This window comes from Schistocerca cancellata, chromosome 1 (genome assembly GCF_023864275.1).
Source record: "Schistocerca cancellata isolate TAMUIC-IGC-003103 chromosome 1, iqSchCanc2.1, whole genome shotgun sequence".
In the NCBI taxonomy this organism is placed as follows: domain Eukaryota; kingdom Metazoa; phylum Arthropoda; class Insecta; order Orthoptera; family Acrididae; genus Schistocerca; species Schistocerca cancellata.
The window spans coordinates 203,900,898-203,920,443 of record NC_064626.1 but is presented as its reverse complement, the minus strand read 5'-3'; the positions used below and the strand labels follow the sequence as shown (position 1 = coordinate 203,920,443).

The following is a 19,546-nucleotide window of genomic DNA, read 5'->3' as shown; positions in this document are numbered from 1 at the left end:
AGGATTCAGAAATTCCTTGCAGATGACTACAGATCATTATGAAAGACTTAGAGACATGCATCAAGCTATCAGGCATCATCCAACTGGGGTCCCACAAGGTTCCATTTTGGGGCCCTTACTTTTCCTTGTGTATATCAATGACCTTTCATCAGTAACATAACCAGATGCCAAGTTTGTTTTGTTTGCTGATGATACAAACATTGCAATAAATAGCAAATCAAGTGTAGTCTTAGAAAGATCAGCCAATAAAATATTTGTGGACATTAATCACTGGTTCCTAGCCAATTCTTTGTCACTAAACTTTGAAAAAACACACTACATGCAGTTCAGAACTTGTAAGGGGTGTCGCAAGAGTATATGTCTAACATACGATGACAAGAAGATAGAAGAAGTGGACAGTGTTAAATTCTTGGGATTACAGCTTGATAATAAATTCAACTGGGAGGAGCACACCACAGAACTGCTGAAGCGTCTTAACAAATCTCTGTTTGCAATGTGAATTTTGTCAGACATAGGGGATATAAAAATGAAAAAGCTGGCATACTATTCTTACTTTCATTCCATAATGTCATATGGGATTATTTTTTGGGGTAATTCATCAAGCCAAGCTAAAGTTTTCTGGGCACAAAAACGTGCAGTAAGAATTATATGTGGTGTGAACTCAAGAACATCCTGCAGAAGCCTGTTTAGGGAACTAGGGATACTAACTACAGCTTCCCAATATATTTATTCCTTAATGAAATTTGTCATTAAAAATATATCACTTTTTCAAACCAACAGCTCAATTCATGGAATCAATACTAGAAATAAAAATAATCTTCACAAGGATTTAAAGTCACTTAGTCTTGTACAAAAAGGTGTGCATTATTCAGGAACACACATTTTCAGTAACTTGCCAGCAGCCATAAAAAGCTTAACAACCAATGAAATTCAGTTTAAGAGAAGCCTAAAGGATTTATTGGTGGCCAACTCCTTCTACTCCATTGATGAATTTCGTAGTAAAACCAACTGATTTGTATATAAGTACAACATAACTTCAGCACAATTTCAGTGCAGTAATGTGTTCACTGAAAATTTGTGTGTGTGTGTAAGTATAATCTAACTTCTGCACCATTTCAGTGCAGTAATGTGTTCATTGTAAATAAGTATTACAGTAGTTGTATTACATGTTTATTACCTTATAAATAAATAAAAAACTTTTTATTTTAAATTCAGTGCATTAGTATTTGTAAAATGACTCTTAGTGTTCATTAAAAAATGACGATCATTCCACTTGGGACCTGTGGAATGGTACATTAGCTTATTTGTTTTAGTTGTAAATATTTGTCATGTATTGTTGTTTTTCTGACATGTTCCACATCCTGGAGGACCTCCTCACTACGGATCAATTGGAATGAAAGTAAATCTAATCTAATCTAATCTAATCTACATGTGATTGGGGACACATTTTGAAAAAAGACTACTATTTTAGAAAAAAACAGGCAGTGAAATGTCAAAGGAAAACCTTTGAGAACAACTGCATGGAAAAAAACCATCTGTGGTTTTTACTTTTTTTATTGACAAAATAACATTTTCTGAGGAACTATATCAGCAAGGGATGCAACTTTCACTTGTTTACATAGACAGTTTCTTTCCAGCAGTGCAGCAGCAGGTGACTAAACTTTCAGCTTTCTGTTTTCCTTCATTCAAACCAAGGTGTGAACATGAATCTTTGTCAGGGTGAAAACGTCTGCCAGTAAAATAAAATTGCAGCAATGAATCTCAACAATGAATCAGTGCATACTAAGGTTTGCACGAGGAGTGCTGTCATGAGTTAAACAACTAGATCAAGTGTGCCTCCCACAACAGGAGTACTAAGGCCATCTCTGATACATGATATGCCATTTTTTTAATAAATAAAAAAAAAGAAAAGAAAAAGCCGCACACACACACACACACACACACACACACACACACACACACACACAAATTAACACAGAATATTTACATTGGTTCTAAACATATTAGTCTTATCATTTGCAAACTGGCTGAACTATGATTAACTGAAGTCCCTCATGTTTTATGCCTGTGTGTGAAAGCAAATCTCAGGAACTACCTTGAGAATTTTATACAGTTTTCACAATTAAATACCTCCATTCAGGAGGAAGATTTCGCTATAAGACTTAGTACTGTTATACCTATAAGACTTAGTACTGCTATACCAGACGAGTTGTCCAGCTGCAACTACTTAGTTCTACCTGTGTGTAGCTGGGACAGATGTATTGAAAACTTCAGTTTCAATTTATAAAAAAAATTGGGAAAGAATGTAAATTACACTACTGGCCATTAAAATTCCTACACCAAGAAGAAATGCAGGTAATAATGGGTATTCATTGGACAAATATATTATACTAGAACTGACATGTGATTACATTTCCACGCAATTGGGGTGCATAGATCCTGAGAAATCAGTACCCAGAACAACCACCTCTGGCCGTAGTAACGGCCTTGATACGCCTGGACATTGAGTCAAACAGAGCTTGGATGGCGTGTACAGGTACAGCTGCCCATGCAGCTTCAGCATGATACCACAGTTCATCAAGAGTAGTGACTGGCGTAATGTGACGAGACAGTTGCTGGGCCACCATTGACCAGACGTTTTCAATTGGTGAAAGATCTGGAGAATGTGCTGGCCAGGGCAGCAGTCGAACATTTTCTGTATCAAGAAAGGCCCGTACAGGACCTGCAACATGCGGTCGTGCATTATCCTGCTGAAATGTAGGGTTTCACAGGGATTGAATGAAGGGTAGAGCCACGGGTTGTAACGCATCTGAAATGTAACATCCATTGTTCAAAGTGCCGTCAATGCGAACAAGAGGGGACCGAGACGTGTAACCAATGGCACCCCATACCATCACGCTGGGCGATACGCCAGTATGGCGATGACAAATACACACTTCCAATGTGCGTTCACCGCGATGTCGTCAAACACGGATGTGACCATCATAATGCTGTAAACAGAACCTGGATTCATCCGAAGAAGAAGAAAAAAAAAAAAAAAAAGACGAAGACGTTTTGCCATTCGTGGACCCAGGTTCGTCGTTGAGTACACCATCGCAGGCGCTCCTGTCTGTGATGCAGCGTCAAGGGTAACCGCACCCATGGTCTCAAAGCTGTAGTCCATGCTGCTGCAAACGTCATCGAACTGTTCGTGCAGATGGTTGTTGTCTTTCAAACGTCCCTATCTGTTGACTCAGGGATTGAGACGTGGCTGCACGATCCGTTACAGCCATGGGGATAAGATGCCTGTCATCTCAACTGCTAGTGATACGAGGCTGTTGCGATCCAGCACGGCGTTCTGAACTACCCTCCTGAACCTACCGATTCCATATTCTGCTAATGAATCTCTACCAACGCGAGCAGCAATGTCGCGATACGATAAACAGCAATCGCGATAGGCTACAATCCGACCTTTATCAAAGTCGGAAACGGGATGGTACGCATTTCTCCTCCTTACACGATGCATCACAACAGGCAACGCTGGTCAACTGCTGTTTGTGTATGAGAAATCGGTTGGAAACTTTCCTCATGTCAGCACGTTGTAGGTGTCGCCACCGGTGCCAACCTTGTGTGAATGCTCTGAAAAGCTGATCATTTGCATATCACAGTATCTTCTTCCTGTCGGGTAAATTTCGCGTCTGTAGCACGTCATCTTCGTGGCGTAGCAATTTTAATGGCCAGTAGTGTACTAAAGGCCCATTACAATTTCCTCTTGAATTTTAGAAAGATTAGGAAAATTATGTATGACAAACATATGGAATTTATAAACAAAACAAAAAACTCTATGTAAAGAGTAACATGAACTCAGATATAAGAGATTACTAATATAATGCATTTCCGAGATGCAGTAGTTTGTAGCACCACAGGTGCTAAAGATCCAAATTTCAAGTTTCCATAAAATTTCTCTAGTGTTTTGTCAACAGACAGCCAAAAAATTAACGAATTAAAGGATGAACTATAATAATCTCTTACATCAAATGTAAAATGATGATAACGTTGGCGAGACAGACTGAAATAAAAATTATGAAACAGTCCACTATTCAAGATCAGAAAGATAGATATACGACAGAAATTATAAGAGATTCTACAGATGTGGAGATAACAGAAACATGGTTAAGCCCGAATAATGGCAGGCTGAAGGTACAGCTAATGAAGCAGTGGCAGGAGGAGGATATACGAAGCTGATTGTATGAATTTGTTAAAGATACAATAATGAATGATTGGGCATAAGAGAGATTAAGAAATATTAAATACCAGTGACCCACTCCAGCTATGCACGATTAGCACCATTGTATGTATTGTATGTTAACTGGGGACCTAGAAACGACGGAGAGGCTCCGTCCACGCCGCAGCCTCAGTGGTCCACAACCCCACGACGACTACCGCAGTCCACTTCACCCCTCCGCCACCCCACACCGAACCCAGGGTTATTGTGCAGTTTGGCACCCGGTGGATCCCCCCCCCCCCCTCCCCCTCTGCCCCAGGGAATATCTCACACCAGACGAGTGTAACCCCTATGTTTGTGTGGTAGAGGAATGGTGGAGTATGCATACATGGAGAAGTTGTTTGCGCAGCAATCGCTGACATAGTGTAATAAGGGGAACCACCCCGCATTTGCCGAGGCAGTTGGAAAACCGCCTAAAAACCATCCACGGACTGGCCGGTTCACTGGACCTCGACACAAATCCGCCGGGCAGATTTGTGCCGGGGATCAGGCGCTCCTTCCTGCCCGGAAAGCCGTGTATTACACCGCACGGCCAACCGGGTGGGCTACGATTAGCACTAAGTAGCTACGCTTGAATGATTGTCTGATGCAGTGGTTATTTTCTTTATGGACGCTGCATAGAGTCGTCATTAAAAAAATCAGAGAACAACATTAGATAGCTGAATATTAATTCAAAATTCTAGTAATGATCACATTTGTGTAGAAAGCTGAAAAAAAGTTATTGCTTTTAGCCTCCAGAAGAAGCCCTGCCCAGTGAGGTCAATTTTTCTGCCATATCTGACTTTTGCGAGTATTATAATATTAGGAAAAGTATCGACTAGAGCTGCCGCAGATGGTGGTCATGTGCGCTTGTTTGTGTGAGGTTTCTTTTCTGAAGACAGCTGAAAGAGTAACACATTTTTCGTTGTGCCTATATGAAACTCAACATGCCATCTTTGCAGTGAGTAGCATGCTATTTTTTCCTAACATTGTCGAAATTCCAACCTGGAGTTTCCATTGTTTGATTTGGTGAGTATTAGATTACTTAAAAATGCCTTGCCAACACTGTCAGGTGCATCTAAAAAAAAATGTCTCTTTGTAGTCACTGACTGACGATGACAATGTCAAGTCGAAAGCCTTGTTTTGCTCGTGATTCAACTAACACTCATTCTCAATGGCCTGTAAAAGGCGAGAATGATTGTAATTTGTTCCTCGCAAATACTACCTACTGGTTGGTGTATTTATATTTCAATTTATCAGTAAAGAAAAACCAAAATGTGTTTCATATTTAACTGATAGAGATTCAACCTTCACAAGCTTCATCAAAATATTTTGTTTGTATTCTACATCATCTGATGACAATTCTTGTCCTTTATGATGCAGTATGTGCTTTTGCAGTGATTCTGCCAAAGGAATGTCGAGTACAGTAACTGCACGAAACAAAGTAATGATACAAATAAATGTCTGACTGATTTTACTGTAAAGCATTTCACGGCTTCATGTAGTGTTTCATGCCAGTGAGAATAGACTTCTAGTAGACCCATGGCTTTACACACTCCTTAGAGAATATCAGTCACTGCTAGAAGACAAACCTATCATTTTCAGAGATTATGACAATAATAATTTTATGTGGGTCATTCTTCTGACGCAGTTCTTTCAACTAGACACCTGTTCATTGACTAGCATCACCCAAGCCAGTTATCTAACCAGAGAAATGTGACTTGCAGTTTAATATGGAATCCAAAATGCGTTTTGTTTCTGGTGTCTCTCCAAATCACTGAGGGGTGATTGCTAGGTTAAAAAGTCATGATATAAAAATCTTGTGGTTTGACCAGAATTCAAAATCGGAATCTTTTGCTTACCTGGCAATCACTTTGCTGTTAGACTACCACATCCAACTTCAATATGGATCTGTGGCAACACAGACTATAGTTCAGCATGGAATCCAAACCATGATTCGCTTCTATCGAATGCCTAGATGGTTATGAGGTGAATATTAGGTTAAATTACAGAGTGAAAAGTTTTTGGTCTGACTGTGATTTGATCCCGTGACCTTTCAGTTTTCAGACAGCTGCTTTACCAATGCAATACAAGGACTGACTTAGATTCCACTCAAGCTACACAGTTCTCTGGTTGCTGTACTGCTATTTGGCAATGCCATCATTTTTACAACAGCAGCAGCAGCAGCAGACTTTAATTCATCATAGTTCAACCAATATCAACAAAATATTTATAAATTACACACAAATCTTCCTCATGAATTTATACATTAGTCAAAACTGGATCAAAATCCCTACAGTACTTCCTCATATTATCCTAAACATAAAGACAGAAGTGAAGAGGGATGTGTGTGTGTGTGTGTGTGTGTGTGTGTGTGTGTGAGAGAGAGAGAGTGAGAGAGTGAGAGAGAGAGAGAGAGAGAGAGAGAGAGGGGGGGGGGGGGGAGGGGGGGGGGAATATATGGATGGAAAAGAGAAGAAGATACATACAGTTTGAAAAACTTATGGAATGGCAAAATTGTAGTACGGGAAAATGTATCTGACTGACTATGCAGATGACTGTTCAGTTGCTCTTATGATCGGTAACATGAATGTTTATTTCACTTCATTTTATGAAATAAGTTGTCACGGCCTTTTTAAATGTACCGCACTGGATTCTCAGTGAATGATTTACAGGAGTTATACACTAGAATTGCATTTAAATCAAAATGCTTCCAATTCTGAGTAGAATATGTCACAGTGATGTAAATTCCCCAAATGTCTTGGTTTATTTGGTACCTATTAAACAGTGACAGTAACACGAAAATTGCAAATTTGGGTTATTTAAACCACCTGCATGTAACATTATGGCTTACCAGTATGAACATACTCATAAGCAGATTCAAATATTAATGACTATACAAGATGCGTATCATCATTAAAATTCTGAACAAATGAGAGAGAAAGAGCCATTGTTCTTAGTAAAAGTGAGAAATCTCTCTTTGGCATGGAGGATGTACTTTCCACAGAAATAAGTTTTTATACTTTTTGTGTGTGTGTCGACGACTCAACCCTTCTGCTATATATAAGTCGTATCCTTTCCTCAAAAATTATTTACACTCTACCAGTAATCTCCTTACAGTATCTACAATGAAGAAAATGCCATGCAAGAAGTGTATGCATCAAACAGCAGCAGCAAACTACACTCATGTTCAGAAAAAAAAACAGAACACCCTGAATGACTAGACAGGACATTTGTATTCAAAGGACATGTACATTAGTATTATCTGCAGAAATGATTAGCATTTGAAGCACGTCGGCCTGCTGGTCCAAGGTCAACATCTATATTGCAGCGCAACACGACCTAATGGTAAAATGCCCTTCGGCTCTCGTTGTCACTATAAACCGAAGGTAATGGATCAATATGACTTGAGCAAACATGCAGGATGCCTTGTAGACGTACACATGAAACGTACAGTCAAATAATGGACTCTGAAAGAGGGTATGTTATTGGCATGAGAGAATGTGATGCATACATTACTGATCAGCAAAAAGACGGATACATCTTTTAACTCCAGAATGTCAAATACTGGTCATGCAACTAGTTCGAGTAAATCTGCACCAATGAAGACAACACATGAGCATATGATAGCAGACTTTATAATTGAGAGTCTGGACCACAAGGGCCCAAAACACAGACACACATTTTTGGGAAAGATAGATCCACACACACACACACACACACACACACACACACACACACACACACACACACACACACACACCTATTCCAACACGTCTTGATCCTCATTATCATTATTTTCACTAAGCACACTCTGTAGCTAGAAATTCAGATAAAACTGCCTTACCTCCAGTTACAAAGTACTATTACAAAGTATGTAATGTAATGGAATGTAAACACTAAATTATGTTGGCAACCTAGATAACAACTGAGCTGTGTAGAGCAACAACAATATGCTTTGCACCTAAATGGAAATGAATATCCAAGAAAGTGATGAGATACATTTATATGAATGTCATACATATATGTGGGCTTACAAATATAAAGCTGGTTCACCATCAGCTCAACAGATGTCAGAGCATGCATATATGCTAAAATCTAAAATTTATGATGGTGTGCTTCAGGCCCTTATGTTCTCAGTGCCTCAGCTTCAAAAATATTACACAGAAACAGTGTCTAATAAGCTGTTTTCAACAAAACAGCATAGTTACAGTGGTGCATATTTCAGGAACCCAAAAACTATTCTTTCACAAAATTTAACAGTTTCATTGACAGTGAGACCTATACATACAGTACTCTAGCTAAAATAGAGGAAGGAATTTATCATGACACTACTAAATGGACAATGTGGATTATCACCTGAAATGCGTTAGTATGAAGACGGAAACTTAAGAGGATATAGGACAAGAATCTGAACTCTTTTTTTCCATCTCAGTTCTGAATCTGATGCCAATCACAGAGAATTCATGCAACATAAGAGTTTTTAATGTACACAGTTGGACTTGAAACTTCACGTAACACCCACAACCAGTAATCACACAAATTGAGGTATGGAGATGTGTGATGCCAAGCACGACGGAAGTGACAGCTCGGCAAGCAATCATCATCAAAAATGTGTACATGATACCTCACGCACGTAGCCATATGAGGTGGAGTGCTGACGTGCATGAAAGTCATACCTATACCTGCCCGCAGGTGTTTATCAGTCAGGCTATAGATGATGCGGTTCTGTAATGTTTTGGCATACCTTGCAGCATCATGTAGCATCACTGACATGTTGCTGTCCAATGCCATCTGTTGGCTGGTTTTTGCACTCTATTTTTGATTTCAGTAAAATTTCATGTCATTTCAGGCATGTGTGTCGAAGGTTACCTCTCTACCTACATTACTCCTTGAATTAGTGCATTTTGAAATGTTAAGACTTTTGGGTCACCCTGTACATCTCTGACTGAAATAATTTTTTTGCTGCTTATGTAATTTATATGTTGTTGTATTGATGACATGCACAGAAGCACAAATCTACAGTTTTTATTGATCCTCACAGCCTTCCTTGGTTTTCGGTGTCCTGAACCAAATGGGAGATATGATGACTTCCAGTTCTTTAGAAGTCCAGCAGATTGCCAGAAGTATTTCATATGTGTCAATGGTCGACCTCGTCTGTACAGCTGTGGTGACGGAGATGCATTTAATGAAGAGTTTGGAGGCTGTGATGGTATAGAGAATGTCACAGCATGGTATGTTTCCATTTTTATTTAAATCTTACATTTAAATGTAATAAACATTCTTCTTTTGATGCTAGTTCTTCACAGCAGGTACACTCTTTTTTACAATGATTTTCAAAGAATTTTTCCATCACTGTATCTGTGTCATGTATTTAAGTTTGTTTGTTCATTCATTCAGAAATTTATAAGTATATAATTTGATTATTATTATTATTATTATTATTATTATTATTATTATTATTTTCTGCAGTCATTTCTTTCCCATTGACTAATTTTCAACAAAAGAATACCTTAGGTATTGATTACAGTATCATGTTCCTATTTTCTTTAATCAACAGGTAAATTAAACTTAATCTTTGTTTTAATCACTGCCATTAGCATTAGAAGATGTTTTAACTTGGGAATTATTATTACATAACTGGTATGGACTTCTGTTATTGGAAGAAACACAGTAGTTTAAGAGTGACATCTGAACCACTATACCTTCTGTGGAGAATCAGTCCTGTTTGCCCAACTCAACTGTGCATTATTATTAGATATTAGATGACTCATATATTATTAGATACTATGTACCTGCAGTGCTCAGTCCCATGTTGCACAGCTGACCTCCCACAACAGAACATAACATCCACATAATGTTCCTTCATTAAAACTCATTGTTTATTGTTGAATAGCTTCCAAAATGCTCATCCCTTGCAGAACTGCAGTCTCTGCTACGTGCAACATATTGACTAGCATGTGGCCTCTAGTGGCCACAGCAGGTGACTGTTGCACCTCCAGCAGCCTCATGACAGTCAACTTGTTAAGACTGTCCAATACTTATCTGTAAGCTTTTTAACTGATCATTCAAGGATCCTGTCCAAGTCTTCCCATATTTCATCTAAGTAAGGCCAAATGAATGAAATATGTCCAGAATTCCTTTCCTCTTTGCAGACACTCCACGTAACAGTAGTTTAATAGCTTCAAGCATTTAAGGATTCAAATATTGTGCCATTGCTGAAGTGAACAACAAATATTTAGTCAAGTATTTCAGCCATCTCCTACAGTCAAAAATATAGATGATATGTTTTATAGATCACAACAAATCACAAATACACAGCTTCCTGTTATCGACATTCATTTATCAATGCTCTGTGTTAAACAGATTCACATATAAAGAATCCCATAAATTACATATGTGCAAAGGATTATATTAGTGGAGAAAACTGGCCACTTTAAATTGGTTCTACAGGATGTACCCAAACTCCCATCAACAAAATCTTTTCTTTGGGAAAATTTGCTGAGTGTTCTGCTATAAGGAATTTGTGGACTCCATTGGCTTGTTACTGAGTATTTTCATCTCATTTGATTTCGTACCTTATCTCTGTATCTGTATTGCACTGAAAATATCTACACAACTATGCAAATGCCGATGGTCTGCTCTGTGTCTTGTTTGGAAACAAACTTGTTCCTTTCACTCATGGTAATTGCTGTTAACAAGAGTAATGTGCCCATTACAGATCACTTTAAAGCTTGCTTCCAGTACTGCTCAATTCTGTTTATGGTTTATTTTTCTGGCAGTGTTAGGTGTACATTAACTGCGATACACAGCAGTATCTACATCACAATAATTTTGCACCTATACATAGGTGCCTTTGTGAAAAAAGATGCTTCCATCTTGTAATGGATTGCTTTTTCATCGTTGTGAAGAAGGTAACTAATAAACTGAATAAATCATTATTTATATTACTCAGTAATGACCACTGGAGGCCATGGATTCCTTATACCAAAATACTCGGAAAACATACCTACACAACTTCTGAAGTTGTGCCAATGAAGTTCAGGTTCACCCTGTGTGTACTATGCTGACTACCATGTATAATTAATGATAGTTTGTTCTTGTAATAGATATCAAAAACATATATTCTGTTTCTACACAAAATACAGGAAACTACTAAAACAGGATACCACTATGGAGGGGAAAAAAAGGCCAGCTACTTTCCAATTTTTACCATTCATCAGCTGATGTTTACATTCAAATATACGAGAGGGGACCCAAAAGAAACTGGGTTGTTGTCATAAAAAATTTACTGATGAACCATTTTACAAAATTACTTCAATCACCTTCAAAATACTCTCCATTAAATGCGATGCACTTGTCAAGTCTCTTTTCCCACTGTTGGAAGCATGTTTGGAACTCTTCAAGTTTGATATTGTCCAGTGCCCTTTGCGAAGCTGTTTTTACTGCCTTCACATTGTCATAACGCTCCCCTTTCAGTGTTTTTTTTTTCATTTGTGGAAATGGGAAAAAGTCGCACGGGGCTAGGTCCGGTGAATACAGAGTGTGGGGAACGAGACCACCTCTGAGATGCCAAATAATGGGTCACTTGTAAGGCCGTGTGTGCTGGAGCGTTGTCGTGATGCAGAAACCAGTCACCTAATCGCCAAAGTTCCGGATGTTTCCTCCTCACATCCTCTCGCAGACACCTTAATACATCCAAGTAAAAGTGCTGGTTAACAGTCTGGCCAGGGGGGATGAATTCCCGATGCACAATTCCACAAACATCCAAAAAGACAATCATCATCATCTTCACATCTGACCTCACTTGCCTTGCTTTTTTTAGTCTGGGAGAGTTGGGAGTCCTCCACTGGCTTGACGCTTGCTTGGCTTCTGGGTCATACCCGTAACACCAACTCTCATCCCCTGTAATGACTTTGTTCAAGAAGTTTGGATCACATGCAATCTCTGTTTTCAAGTCCTGACACACATTAATGCGGATGGTTTTTAGCTCCTGTGTAACAAGGCGCGGAACAAATTTAGCAGCAACACATCTCATGTGAAAATCTTCACTCAAAATCCGCTGGCACGAGCTCCAACTGATTCCTGTCACTGCTAAAATTTGGTCGATCGTTTGGCGACGATCCTTGTTGATCTTTTGGCGGACCTTTTCAATGTTCTCCTCATTTCGCGATGTTGAAGGGCGTCCAGAACGAGCTTCGTCTTCAACACACATCTCACCACGTTTAAAGCGCCCAAACCACTTGAAAACCTGTGTGCAGCTCGTAGCGTCCTCCTGGAAAGCTTCCTGAAGCATTTGGTGTGTCTCCATTGCAGGTTTTTTAAGCAGAAAACAAAATTTCACACACACTCTTTGTTCTTTTAAAGTTGCCATAATGACTTCGCAGAGGTAACCCGCCAACAGTCAGAGAAACACAGTACCACACTTGCATATTCAGCTCCTCACTGACGCCGTCTGCACAGCTGTTTCATGAAGGTCTCTACTAACACCATCTAGTGTGAGAACCCTGCACTACGTCTACGAGTGGCAGTGCCCTCGGAGTCCGGTTCCTTTTGGGTCCCGCCTCGTATACTGCAACTGCTTCCTTTCTTTTCCACATCCTTTTCTCTAATCAATTTATTACTTAACAACAATATGGAAAGCACAGATTGCTACTCACCCCATGGAGAAGGTGTCAGGTTGCAGACAGGCACAATGAAAATGAAGCTAGAAATAGTCAAAATATAAAAACCAAATCCTTAACCAGATGAATAAAAAAAAAATAATATGGACAGATAAAGAAACCACTCACCAAGTGGCGGCAGGAGAAAATACATAACAGAAACAGAAATGTGCAATTTTGGAGGCAGTGGCTCCTTCTTCCGGCAGAAGGATTGAAGGAAAAAGAAGAGGGATAAAGGAAAACAACTGGTGTGAACCATGAGACAGGGGACTTCCTGGACTGCGTGAGAAAGAAATATTACTTGTTGATACCCACAACGGAAAAGATTTGAAAACCTGAGAACTTAAAGTTGAAACATAGAGTAACAAAAAACACAGGTATTACTGATAAAACAGCATTCAGGTTTTAATAAGAACAGAAAGCTAAGTGCATTATACATGATAGACAGGTGATGTAACAATGTCATGTACCAGCTGAACAGTGTTTAAATAACAATGTCATGTACCAGCTGGTACATATCACTGTTATGTAAACACTGTTCAGGCTTCCGTTACTAGACCACGTATTGTTGCATCTAGGAGTCAGGACATTTCGGTCGCCTTATCACGAGTCAGCGCATAATTAGGGCTGATAGTATATGCACAACTGATCTGAAAGCATTGACAATAGCACACTTTTCCCTTACTCACCACTGCACTTGTTTATTGTAGCATCATTGAGTGTTTCTGATAATGGCCAAGTGCAATAACATTGTGGTTGAGTAGTACATTGGTATGGTTACCACCAAGTTATCCATGGATGAATGGTCATAGGGCAGAGGGTGTACATCAGCAACACACACTAATCTGTTAGAGAGCACGGTCTACAACACGACAGTCTTTATCTCGGTGTCTGTTTCACCACACGACATCTGGTGTCTCCTTCCCAATACCAGTTCCTCAAACTTCAGAGGTGGAAACTGGCTTCATGTGCTTGGTTCTCACCACACACCTAAATTTACATTAATTTCTGTGGCTTGAGAATTTCTTCTCAGTAATTATTCCTTTTCTTCACTTCGTTTTAATTTTTACTTTCTGACCTGTGTATTGTTCCCCTCAACTGTCTTTCACGGACAATGCATTTAGTTTTCTGCTCTCGTTAACTCTTGCGTGTACCTGAACCGTTCCACTCTTTTTCATCATTCTTCCTTTCCCTTCATCCCTTCTGCAAGGAGGAGGAGCCACTGTCTCTAAAAGCTCATATGTTTCCATATCTTTCATGTGTTTTCTCTTGTCTCCTGCAGCCACATGGTGAGATGTTTTTTTTAACTGCCCATATTATATTTTTTGAAGGACTTAGCCCGATAACTGAATACTTCAAACGTTCCCTGATAACTGAATACTTCAAAAGTTCTTTTTCATTGTGTTTGTCTGTTACCCAACACCACCTTTATGTACTGAGCAGCAATCTATACTTTCCATATTGCTATTCCATCCTTGATTTCCCATTGTTCAATTTATGACTTAATTGTACAAGAAAGGTAATTTCTTTCAGTAAATTTTTAATTCCAGAATGTTTAGATGGGCCAGCCAGTACTTAACTTTCAGGAAGGACAGATCCCAGAACAAGCAATACAAACACCTGAATGTAGCTAAAAAGGGTGGTTCTGGCACCTGCCCCTCTTCCAGGTCTAATTTTCCTCCATCAAGAAGAAATGAGTGGTGCTGAAAGCTAAGAGTATTGTTTCATGTTTCCACTAGCTACGTTTGGAGTTGCACCTACTGAACTCCTAAGCACTGGCCAGCCCATTCCTCTCTTTATGAAGTTAACTATGTACAATGAGAGGCAAAAAAATTGCCCAGCCTGTATAATATAGTGTCCAAAAACAGAGCATTGCACATGCCCAAGATCAGAAGTGCCAGTGTTCACAACTCTAGAGGTGCTTACATCATCAAATAGAAACAATATAATAATTATGATGCAGTATATGTTGAGCTTCACTGCAATTTAACTCGTATATCATTTCTTTTGAAAATCTTATTTGAGGCACATAGAAATTACTGAAATATAAGAACTACATGTCAGTAGATTACTACGACGACGGGCACTTCACATCTGTTTCGATGGCTGAGTGGGTAGGCTCACATTTTACAAACAAGGGATGAGCATTTGAATCAAATTGCAGTTAATAGTCTTTTTTTTATTAAGATCTATGCAGGTAGTATTTTAAACTTTAATCGGTACAAATTGTGCAGCTATAGGCTTTTCTATGTTCCATTTCTTTCAAACGATTCCATTTTATAATAGTCTAATATTTAAACAGACAGGCAAATGGTCATATTAAAATATTGAAAATGGATGTATTTATTTGTAACTGCTTCGACTGCTGCCTAGTGTGTCTATAGTTTTCAGCTAAGGGAAACATACCAGCCAACTGGTATATGTCATAGGTCTGCTTCAAAAGGACTGATGTGAATGTTCTTGAGTGAACAATTGCTCTCTTTGAAAACAGTGTTGGGCAGGACGTCGTTATGGTGTTTACGCTTCCACAGCAAGGAAAACTATTACACAATTTAAAGATAAAGGTGAGGGTGTGAGACATCCAGTACCCATACGGAGACATGATGGAAAATTGGTCAAGGTGTCCCAGAATGCTTCTTTGTCACTCATCCGAGAACTAAGAGGAGAGCTTCACATTACTCAGGCTTGTCGAGAGCTGCTCTCAGAAGATTAAAGGACCACAGAATCAGGTCCTGTCACACTCTCATCACATAACCATTGTTTGACAAACAAGCCCTATACAGACGAGCAATTGTGATTTCCTGGGAAGATGACGATTGGAGGAAAATCATTTTCTCCTATGAGCGCACAACTGAGTCCATGTGCAGAGGTCTTGCTCTTGTTTATCGCATAGATGGGCAATGATATGACGTGCACTTTGTGATGGGTGTAGGAACTTTCGAACATATCTGGCACGTTCAAATCAGCATGCTATGAACTTTCCTCGAAAATGTAATCATCCCTGGAGCTTGACTTTGGTACCTTGCATGATGTCTCACTTACCAACATGACAATCATCCATCACACACTACCATTAGAATTCAGAGCCGGCTCCAAAAGAGGTAGAATATTATTTGATGCCTCCAAAGTCATCTGACCTCAATCCCAAAGAGCATGTATGGGTTCAGCTTAAGAAGACTCTGCGAGACAATTGCCAGACCCCCCCCCCCCCCTCCCCCTCCCCCTCTGGGAGCTGTGAATGTGAATGCCCTATGGCATTTGGGTCCTTCTTCGTGTGACAGAATTGCGAGGGATGAGGACTTTTCCCTTAGATTTGTCAATTCTATGAATCAAAGGATCCAAGCAGTTCTTGATGCCAATGGCATGTGTACAAAATACTGAAGCTGTACATAGCCTACTCTTCATTTTATTTTATTTCATTTTTCTGTAAAAGGCCTAAATGGTTATTAGCCCTACAATATCAATTTCAAAATACAAATCTACTTGCTACTACAATATTTGTATTTTTGTGGGAGGTCAGATAAATAATACATTCCTAGGAAGATTATTTTTAGATATCAAATTCACAAACCATACCTAGCAATTCACTGAAGAGAATGATAAAAAAGTAAAGAAAAAAGAAAATATAATTTAATAACAAAAAGTAAATAAAGCATGATGACATTTAAAAAAAAAAGGGCTGCGATGAGATTCAATCTGACACATACTGTAGCTACCAGTTCAATGAGCTAACACATTACCAAATAGTTACAGAGCTCTGCTTTTTAATGTAACAGTCAAATAAGCATACTGCAGTTGAACACACATTAAAATGGAAATAACAGATACTGGGACGCACATTCGTCGCTCATTTACACTGTGCATAATGGCTTTAAATAAAAAAAAGCCAATCAGCTGATTCTCTTAGCTGAAACTACAGACACCACCAGATGGTAGTCGAAGTAATTACAAATAAATACATCCATTTTCAATATTTTTACTGTGATCATTTATATGTTTGTTTAAAGATTAAACTATTATAAAATGAAATCTTTTGAAAGAATGCGGAACCTAGAAAAACCTACAACTGCACAATTTGTAGTGATTAAAGTTTAAAATATTACCTGCACAGGACTAAATAAAGAAAAAAGGCAGTTTACTCCAGTTAGATTCTAACGCTCATCCTTTATGTTTGTAAAATGCCCGCCTACCCACTCAGCCATCGAAAAAGACGCGAAATGCTCATCACCGTAGTAATTCTACTGAAGTGGAGTTCTTATATTTCAATCATTTCTATGTGCTCAAATAAGATTTTCCAAAGAGGTGATATGTGAGTTAATTTGCAATGAATCTCGACATATACTTATCCTAACTATTACTTTGTTCCTATTTGATGATGTAAACACCAAGCTGAAGCTCCACAGACCGCTAGAGTTGTGAACACCGGCACTTCTGAACTTGCGCATGTGCAATGCTCTATTCTTGGACTCTTAAATTATTCAAGCCGGGCAATCTTTCTGCCTTTCATTGTACAATTTATTTTTCTTTATTTCTTTCACAAAACATAATTTTCTCCAACATTTTTACATCTTATTTCTCTTGTTGGTCACTTTTAATGATGACTTTTGTGTCGACTGAATGTTCCCTTCCTCCTATGTCAGTGTCATCAGTTGCCATTTCTTATTATTAATCTGAAACATATTTCTCAGCAGTCAAAATGCATATTAAGAATATGTACAGAATTTCAAGCACTTTTGTTTCCTGTATTTTTAACATCAATGCTTACAAATATCTGCAGTTATAAGAGATTTATAGAAAACTTAGATTCTGTAAAGCTACAAAATAAAATAACAGTACATTTTTCCACAGCAACAATCAGCAAAATCTTCGTCTTGCAACAACAACAGCAAAACCAATAGGACTGCCAACACAGTATCAATACAAGCAAGGCTAAATTTCTATGTGACATATCTTCCATCAAGCATTCATCAACATAGCACAATGAGCCATTATAAACATCCTCTTGATTTGGGCATCAGTACAACCATTACTGATTAAACATCAATATGTAAACATTGTGTATCAAGATCTCTACATATTGAATAAATTTAACAAAATATAAATTGTATTTCAATTTTTTATATATAATTAGTGCTGATTTTTATCTTGCAATTCATGAGCACGTATGTTCTGCAAAGCAACTGAACATAAATCTGTGGCCCAAACTAAAACTGGACATACTGTACATATGTCAAAATTAAACTGTTACATGTATGGTGATATCATAATTTATTGAATGATGAATATAAACATTATTTCTATGGTTGTATAGTATCACACAATATTAAGACTATGTACTATAAAAAATGTTATTTGATGTCCACAATAAAACAGCATTTTTGAAGTGATAATGGACACATCTCCTTCACATAAACTAAGTACATCACTATGTATGGCATTTTATATAACAGTGTTTGATTTGCAAGCTCCTTTAACTGCTACATTTATTGTACTGCTGTCCTGCATTTGTATACACCTTAATGTGCAATAGAATAACAATTTCTTTTCTATGGTTTGGATACAGAGCATGCTGAAGAGAAATGTCTGGTATGTTTGTGAAATATAACATATTGTTTATTGGCCTCCAAATGAGAAATTCTGTCACACTATGTCATTTCACATGTTAAATGACACTCAATATTTGTATAATAATGTCCAGTTTTTCATAAAAAAAACATCCACAAAACAAAAAGTTTCATTCTGCTTCAAGGTGCCTGCTTATGTGACAATTCAGAGGTTGGTTTAAAATATCACAAACTATTCTTAAAACTCTAATTACAATTATGCTCGAGTCTTATGAGCAACATTGAGTAACCACTGTGAACACTGGTTAAGAGTGTCTATTACTGCGATAATCCGTAGCCATGACATGCATTTTTCTCCAAAAATCAAAAAGACAATTTTATGTGATTTTGGGTATGTAAAAACAGTTTACTACTACCAAAAATAGACATTAATGGTAATATGTTGTTGTTGTTGTTGTTGTTGTGGTCTTCAGTCCTGAGACTGGTTTGATGCAGCTCTCCATGCTACTCTATCCCGTGCAAGCTTCTTCATCTCCCAGTACCTACTGCAACCTACATCCTTCTGAATCTGCTTAGTGTATTCATCTCTTGGTCTCCCTCTACGATTTTTACCCTCCACGCTGCCCTCCAATACTAAATTGGTGATCCCTTGATGCCTCAGAACATGTCCTACCAACCGATCCCTTCTTCTGGTCAAGTTGTGCCACAAACTTCTCTTCTCCCCAATCCTATTCAATACCTCCTCATTAGTTATGTGATCTACCCACCTAATCTTCAGCATTCTTCTGTAGCACCACATTTCAAAAGCTTCTATTCTCTTCTTGTCCGAACTATTTATCGTCCATGTTTCACTTACATACATGGCTACACTCCATATAAATACTTTCAGAAATGACTTCCTGTCACTTAAATCAATACTCGATGTTAACAAATTTCTCTCCTTCAGAAACGCTTTCCTTCCCATTGCCAGTCTACATTTTATATCCTCTCTACTTCAACCATCATCAGTTACTTTGCTCCCCAAATAGCAAAACTCCTTTACTACTTTAAGTGTCTCATTTCCTAATCTAATTCCC

General features: G+C 38.4%; 1 protein-coding gene across 1 annotated transcript in view; it reads left to right on the top strand.

Annotated features, from left to right (window-relative positions):
- LOC126168709 (protein obstructor-E-like) overlaps nt 1-18,008 on the top strand; it is an 88,766-nt gene extending 70,758 nt beyond the window's left edge. Inside the window, exons 4-5 of the mRNA XM_049920580.1 lie at nt 9,288-9,477; nt 17,755-18,008. Coding sequence (XP_049776537.1) covers nt 9,288-9,477; nt 17,755-17,839 — 275 coding nt within the window. The 3' untranslated portion in view covers nt 17,840-18,008. The remainder of the gene's footprint in view (nt 1-9,287; nt 9,478-17,754) is intronic.
- Nucleotides 18,009-19,546: the final 1,538 nt, after the last annotated feature.